The following is an 8,183-nucleotide window of genomic DNA, read 5'->3' as shown; positions in this document are numbered from 1 at the left end:
CGTTATGTGCAGTAGTTTGATTGGAGTTGCGATTTTCAGTTACCCTTGTTAGTGGGGTGACTTTATATATTCTAAGTAGCGCTTAGAATTTGGGAGGGGTTGTAGCAATTCTAAGGATTGTCTTACACGATTGACGCTTAGGATTGTGCCCCTATGACATATGTATAGCATTAGCGTCGAGAATTTGTGATGAAATCGTCATTTCGAGCGTTTTTAGAGTGTTTTTCTCAAGCCTCCAACTGTAGCTACGGGATTGGCTTGGTGCTATAATGCCTTGCATACGTTTTTATGCATTCATGGTGACATGGATCATGAATAGTTTGAACCAGACTCGTTTAGTGCGAGGTACGTTCGAGTAGTGATCTGCTACTTCTCTTGTAAATGTCGTTTTATGCGACATTGCCATGGTCAAGGTAGTCATATGTTGAAGTATGCCTTGACCAAAAGCTAGATGCCTTTCTTTACCCATAATCATATTTAGAAATCTTTTGGACTCACTTGCAACATCGGGATAAACGCATACCTAGATTAAACCAACGACTCTTTATTATGTTCGAAGAAGTCTTTGAAAATTATTTGGAAATTATTTAAAATCCGAGTCCTATTGTGTACAATCTGAGGTGTCCTAAGTAGGTTGGCTTATAGAAGGGTTCGTACAGGATTACATGAGTGAATCAAAATACTGTTACGATTTTTGGAATGCTGTCTAAGAATTTGCTGGAAGCCAGGGTGCAGGTGTCAAGATATACTTGTGTCCGTTTGGCATATGCTTTAGGCTTTTAGGGCCATCTTTTCCAGAATTGCGGGAATATAAACCGTTTTCTAATTGACTTAGATTTACTTGGTGTATGTCTGCACAAAAGGTCAAGGTATACTTAGTTCTTTCCCTAGCTCTTTCATTTCAATTTTTAGCCCCCAGTTGCCATTATGTCTTCCCATTAATGATGCTTTTAGATTTCGATTTTAGATGCCCGTGTCATATGTCTGAGTAGGGTGAGCCTTGGTTAAGTGCCAAGTCCTATTGACAATGTCTGGTTTTTTTCAAAGGGGATTAGCAAGCATTCGAATTACCATGAACGGGTGCCCTGAGTTCGAAGGAACGATGGGGTGATGCCGTAGAACAATCCTCTTTATTGCAGGCTTACTGCCTTTACTACTTGTTGGCGATTATGACCGTGTCTAGTGGTGAAAGAAGGTCTTTAAGTGAGTTAGTTCGCTTTAGGGAGGGTCAAGTCGAGTACTTTAGAGGTCATGGACGCTTGCGCTAGCCCCCATTCAATTGAGGCAAAGCGATCTTTTGAGTCTTGGCTAAGTGCCTAGGAGTGTGAGTGCTCCTTCTGGCAAGGGTACGTGCCCTTATTTTTTTTCGATGTGTGCTTATTAATTTTGGCATCTTGATGAATTGGATTCTTCCTTTGACTTAAATTTCGACTTGGGTTGCAAGTAATTAAATTTCAATAAGGGACTTCTATTTTTTATTCTTGTTTTTCTATAGGCTCTAACATTTTTGCAAATTGGTTGGACCGAATCATGCATGGATTGCCTACGTATCCGCCTTAAATAGATTTAATTTGGAATCAGGTCTTGCGTAGTTCTTAGCCTAGAAAATGGTTTCTTAGAATGCCGAATTCGATAAGTATGTTCTGAGATGGAAACATATTATTTGAAACGGTAGAATAAGTGAAGTTTATTATTGTTTCAATCTACTGCCTTGCCGTAAGCCAAAAATTTGTTTTATATTTTTTTTGATTGAGTACGTGTATTTTTTGGTGGTACGTATATCTGAATACGTGTTGTACCCCTCCAAGTGTTCGTTATTTTTCCGTGTATGTGCGGATAAAATGACGAGCACTTCTGGACAAATTTTAGCAAGCAGAGAGATTCGGCGCCCAGGCTGGGGCGTCAAAGATTTCGGCGCCCTGCTGTGGGCGCTGAAAATGATTTCTGGGCGGATCTTTTTTTTTGTGCGCTAAATGCTTCTTTTTCTTTTTAGACTAACTTTAGAGGTGCTTTGCAAAGTTTGCTTTTGTATTATTTACATTTTTTGTATTTTTCATTTGTCTTTTTTTTTTTTATATTCGTGACTCAAGACGGTTTGAAAGATGGGTTGAATGAGTTGGGATAAGTTGTATAGGTATTGGTCAAGCATGAGGATTATATCTGCTAGGACTCATAATTTGCAGCCTCAAGCTAGTGTCATGAGTTTGCATCAATCAAGGCCAATGAGTAGTATGGGGACGGCTCAAGGGTATATCAACAGGATGTATCCACACAAGTTATATGGTCATTATGCTAATGGTGGTGTAAGAACAGGTTTTGGAAATAATGGGTATGACGCACGTGTCAATGGCCGTACGTGTTTTGCGGTTGACAATAAGTTCGAGAACAAGAGTCGAGGTAATGGTTTCTTGGGTTATGGCGATGAGAACATGGATGGGTTAAATGAGCTGAACAGGGGCCCCAGAGCGAAGGCGTCTAAGAACATAATTACTGGAAAGGGTAGACATCGTAGAACTTTATGTAGCTTTTGTGGCGTGATTTGGATTGGTTGACTCAGTTCTTTTCCTTCGTTCACCTTGGTAAATTCCGAACCTTGGAAGGTACGGGCTAAGTATTTCATGGCTCGCTCTTTTCGCTCTCCCTTTTCTCTTTCTGTTTTTTCTTTTTTGCTTGGGATTTCTCCCCAGCATAAATCCTTCAAAATCTTTTTTATTTGGGCTAAAAGGTAGATGGTTGTGGTCTTTGAGTCACGAGGCGAGACTGAGTGAGCCTCGTTTGGTAGGCCTATAGTGGACCTTTAATTTTAGTGGGCCTAGGGTGGACCTTTAGCTTTAGTAGGCCTAGGGTGGACCTTTTAAATTGTCCTACTTTGCAAGAGTATTTAGTCGTTTCTTAAAAGGTGCAAATAGCGTAGATTCAAAATGTTGTTTTTACCTTATTGAAATTTAACGAAAGAATTACATCGAAAATAATTTTTTGTTTCTTTTCAGACTCCAGTTTCTGGGATTTAATTGGAAGTTCGAAAATAATTCGAACTTTCATTAATCTTTCTGATTATAACCCGTGTATGAGTACAAGGAGGTGGCCTAGACTCAAAATAATGACGTGGCGTAAGCCTATAACACTTGACCAAGCGACTCTCAGACTTAGGCTAATTGGACCATAGCTTTCGTTGGTTGACACTTCAGATTTTAACCCTTGAGTGTTCATTTGTCATGCGCCATTTTGCTTAATGTTGGCAAGGTAGTTAATTGGGGAGATCGAATTTATATTTTTTGCAAGGTTAGAATCATTAGTGCGGCTTCTCTCTTAGTGTGTATTGCTTTACCCCAATGGTAGCCTTATGGCATGCCGATTTGGGTATTTTCATGGTTGGTCATGTTGCATTCATGGAAAATCTTTTAGTCCGTACTTAGTAGTATTTCAAGGAGCGAGTGACTCGAGAGGACTATGATAGTCGTGACCCAATGTGATTATAAGCCTTGGGGCCATTAATTTTTGCTAACGGTATTGACACCTTAGGTTCACTTTGGGGTTTGTGCGACTATGGGGGAATGTTTTTCAGAATGTGACTGTTTCCATTTTGCAAATACTATAATATATTTTTTTATTGGTGAGAGAGAGTATTGAGGCCGTAGACTCTTAGCAAGGGACGACAATTACATATGGGTGCTTATTGATTTAAATGTTAGGAAGGGAGACTCAATATGTTTTAACCTTTTTATTTGCAGAACGACACCAAGCATTAGGACCGATTCTATGGATAAGACAACTAAGACATAGGATTTAGATTGTACTTTGGCATAGCCTAGTCTAGACTCGGATTTAATTTTTTATTCGAACATTATTTTTCTTGAAAACTTCATTTGAACATTATTTTTTTTTGAATACTTTTCCCATGTGACATTCAAGGTCGTTTAATTAGCATGCTCGGTTTTGGTGCCGAGCGTTGTCGTCGTAGGAGGCCTAACAACGACACAAAGAGTTATTTATTTTTATTTTTTAGTCGCTTTTAGAATCGAGTGCTTTTTCATACGCCCTCGTAGCAATTTTTTTTCACGAAAAGTTTTTTTTTTGCTACTTATTTTCTTCATGCGTGGGCACCGAGGCTGCTGTGCCTGACCAAAAGGCCAGGCAGCAACTTCAGCGCCCAGCGAAGGGCGTGAGAAATTTCAGCGCCCAGCCAGGGGCGTTGAAAATGCGTCCCTGGCTGGTTCTCGTTTTCAGTTTTCGTCTACTTTTGTTTTTGCGACTTTAATTTTGCGTGCTTGCCTTATAACGTCCTTTACGCGTTGTGCAGCGTTTGTGGGATTCGTTACGGCCATCCCGAGCGTCGCTTATTTTTGTGGCGATCGTTCGGGTTTGCGGAACACGTATTTTGGTATAACTCTTTGGCCAATTGGTTTATGAATGTTTGGGCAATTTTTAAGGTCGTTGGTTTTTCTAGGACAGTTTGTCACACACAATCATATATTTCGCTACACATAACTAACATTCCATCATGAGGCAATAATAATATGTCATGTAGTTTATGATAGGCTTCTATGGGTAGTTATTTGCGCCTGGCTTGGTACAGCTTCTATTGTAGATCCAACACATGCCCTGGTCGAGGTAGTGTCTTCAACAGAGGAATTTCGCTCAAGAGGCCAACCCGCAAGTGCAAGCCAAGGGGGCATGCAGGCGAGAGGGACCTAATGAGCGAGCGATTGGGTTCGGGATAGGTGTACTACCTGCACAAGTACCGAGTGGACAACATGCGCGGCGTGTGCACCCCCCTATTGGCGAAAAAAGGTATCCTTAGTCCCAACTCCCGAGGGAGCCGAGATTCGTTATGCGGTTCTGCCCGTTCACATTAATATGCTGATTTTCAGGTCGTCCCAACTTGATGGGGAAATAAACGCGGGGTAGGATCGTTTCACCCTTCGGCTATTTTGATTACCTACAAGCACGAGTATTTCCTTCACTATCCCCAGTGGAGTCGCCACTGTGAGGGGGTCGAAAAAGCACGAGGCTAATGCGTGACCTCGTCCCTCGTGGGTGTGACGATTCTTTTTATTCAATCAAGTGTAATTGGATTTCCTGTGAGTTTACACCCAATTGACTAGTAATATAGGAGTCGCCATTCAGTTTTTAACGACAATGAGAAAAACCGACAAAACCTGGTTATCGTTACATAAAGGGAGTGCAATTATGTTTGACCACGACGGCTGTAGGTTCCCTTGTGATCCCTGGTGTGGGGATCTCTCAACATACACCCGCAAGGTAGAGATTGAGGGTTCGGGGGACTGTAACTACCGAGAGGAGTACTCGCTCTTCGATAACTCCAGAGGCAAGATATCCTTACTAGCTCAGCATAAATAATTGAAGGGACATGCGTTAACTATTAAACTAATCTGAGTTGATTTTAGCAATATGCAACATATAATACTAGATCGATCGCGATTATCTGATTTAAATAGCATTAAGGGACCTAGCATGATGATCCAATTTCCCAAAAATATTATATTTGTTAGGCGTGGTAGAACAATCAGATTTAGTTAGTTTAACAGTTCATAAAAGGGCGAGGAAAGCAATTAAATCATCGAAAAGGGACACATTACGACGCACCCTTGAGAGGTGCGTCACGGTTCTCAGAAAACTAACCACTTTGACTTTGCTATTTCTCCTTTTTGTTTAACGAATCTCAAATTATGGGACAGGATACGTTCTGTTCGATTTATGGATCGATTGCGACAGAACGCGTGAACAATTTTGCCGCGAGAGGCTTAGGCTAAGGGTTGGAGTCAATACTCAGAATATGAATTGTGTGTTGTGTGTTCCTTTCACGTCGGTTTTAGGGGTCTATTTATAGGAAAGAGTTTGTGGAAAGATAGAATTGCAGAGTTCTAATCCACAAAGAATTAGGAAAAAACACGTACCAGGTATTTTCAGCGCCCAGCTCTGGGCGTCAAAGATTTCGGCGCCCAGGGCTGGGCGTTGAAAATAGAGATCCATGCAATTTCGACGCCCAGGGCTGGGCGTTAAAGATTTCGGCGCCCAGCTCTGGGCGTTGAAAGTGATGTCTGTGCCGAGTTCTTTGTCAGATTCGGACTCCTAGAATCCGGAGCGTATGAGACTTAATCGAGTCTTTTAGTGCGTATTAATTTTATGACGGAATTCGTCTGGGCCCGTTACGAACTCTAGGCTCGTTAGGATTTTAATTAATACGTAACTCTTATTTCCGAATCATATTAGGAATAGGATTCTCGCAGTTTTCTATCTCATTTAGGATTTATGTTGGAGTGCAACACCTAATTCTGACAGGTTTCTATCTTTTATGACTTGCCACTTTTAACAGCTGCCCATTACGGCAGCTACTATTTTTAGCAGGTTTCCATAAATAGCAGGTTTCTATAAATAGCAGGTTTCGGGTGAAATGAAAAGGGGTAATGAGATTCGTTATTTTATTGGAGATGCGTTGTCAAGTGGAGATTTATGTTTTCATCATCGAACCTTCCCTTTCGGGAATGGGGACAAAAGTAGGTGTCTACATAATGATGCGTGGATACTAGAATCAGATGATGATGGTGACCACATTGACGAGGAGGAGACTTTTTTCGACTTGAATGAAGCAGCAGAAGAAACAGGGGACATGGAACACATAGTTTTTCCATTTGATCTCAATGAGACACCAGAGCAGCATCAACACAATTTTCAGCAACATGTAGGAATACGGGATCATCAACGCAAGAAGAAGCCAAGGCTCCGCTGTGACACAAAGGTGCAAATTCTGATGCGGTTGTTGAACAACCATCGCAAAAGGGACAAAGACAAACCATATTATGGAGCATATAAACATATTGCTCAAATGTACAATGTGCATCCAAGAACAGTCAGAAGAATTTGGAAGCAAGCAATGGCACAAAAAGAGGCATTCCAGAGATACAACATGGCAACAAAGGCAAAAAAATGCTGGCAGGAAACGCATTCAAGTTGAACAAGACACAATCACAAGCCTAACCATGGGGGACAGAACATGCATTAGGGATTTGGCAGAGATGCTAGATATTGGAGCAACAACACTTTGGAGAATGATAAAAAAGGGTGATGTTAGGGAACACACAAATCCCCTACATCCGGGGTTGCAAGACCCCAACATGCTACACAGGGTCAAATGGGTCCTAGATTTACTAGAAGGGGATAGTCCACAAACAAAGAGGCAATACCAACCAATGTTTAATTTTGTGCATATTGATGAAAAGTGGTTCTACTTGAGCAAAAAAACACAAAGGGTGTATTTGGTGAAGCATTAAAGGGGCAAATACAGATCGGGAAAGTCAAGCAAATTCATACCAAAGGTAATGTTCACAGTAGCAGTTGCAAGGCCTAGATTCAATGCTCAAGATGAATGCACATTTGATGGCAAATTGGGGATCTTTCCATTCACTTATCAAGAAGCAGCAAAGAGGAATTCAAAAAATAGAGATAAGGGGACAATGGTGACTAAAGTAGTTGAATCAGTCAGAAAAGAAGAGACAAGGGACATGCTCATCAATCAAATTGTTCCAGCAATCATGCAAAAATGGCCTCCAAGTGAAGGGCCAAAAACAATATTCATACAACAAGACAATGCAAGAACACACATCACTCAATCTGATGCTATATGGCAACAAGCACATCAACAAGGTGACTTCACTTTCATTCTAGTCCAACAACCACCAAACAGTCCGGACTTGAACATATTAGACTTGGGTTTTTTCAAAAGTATTCAAAGTTTAATGCACAAGAAAATGCCAAAGGATGTTGATGACATGTTGGATGCAGTTAACCAAGCTTATTATGAGTTAGAGGCAAGAACACTTGGAAATGTTTGGTTATCATACCAATATGTGATGAATGAAATACTAAAAGCCAAGGGTTCAAATAATTATGATCTACCACATGTGAACAAGAAAAGACTTTTTGCTCAAGGAAGGTTAATGTAGACACCTACTTTTGTCCCCATTCCCGAAAGGGAAGGTTCGATGATGAAAATATAAATCTCCACTTGACAACGCATCTCCTATAAAATAACGAATCTCAATTCCCCTCTTCATTTCACCCGAAACCTGCTATTTATAGAAACCTGCTAAAAATAGTAACTACCGTAAAGGGTAGCTTCTAAAAGTGGCAAGTCATAAAAGATAGAAACCTGTGAGAATTAG

The 8,183-nt window shown here is 40.8% G+C and overlaps 1 protein-coding gene across 1 annotated transcript; it reads left to right on the top strand.

Moving 5' to 3' along the window:
- The first annotated feature begins 7,340 nt into the window (after positions 1 to 7,340).
- On the top strand, positions 7,341 to 7,964 carry LOC110789995 (uncharacterized). Its single transcript, XM_021994725.2, has one exon. The coding sequence runs from the start codon at positions 7,341 to 7,343 to the stop codon at positions 7,962 to 7,964; it is 624 nt and encodes a 207-aa protein (XP_021850417.2).
- Positions 7,965 to 8,183: the final 219 nt, after the last annotated feature.

This window comes from Spinacia oleracea, unplaced genomic scaffold (genome assembly GCF_020520425.1).
Source record: "Spinacia oleracea cultivar Varoflay unplaced genomic scaffold, BTI_SOV_V1 SOVchr0_016, whole genome shotgun sequence".
In the NCBI taxonomy this organism is placed as follows: Eukaryota; Viridiplantae; Streptophyta; class Magnoliopsida; order Caryophyllales; family Amaranthaceae; genus Spinacia; species Spinacia oleracea.
Note: the sequence above shows the minus strand (reverse complement) of the source record. Positions and strands in the feature narration are given on the sequence as shown.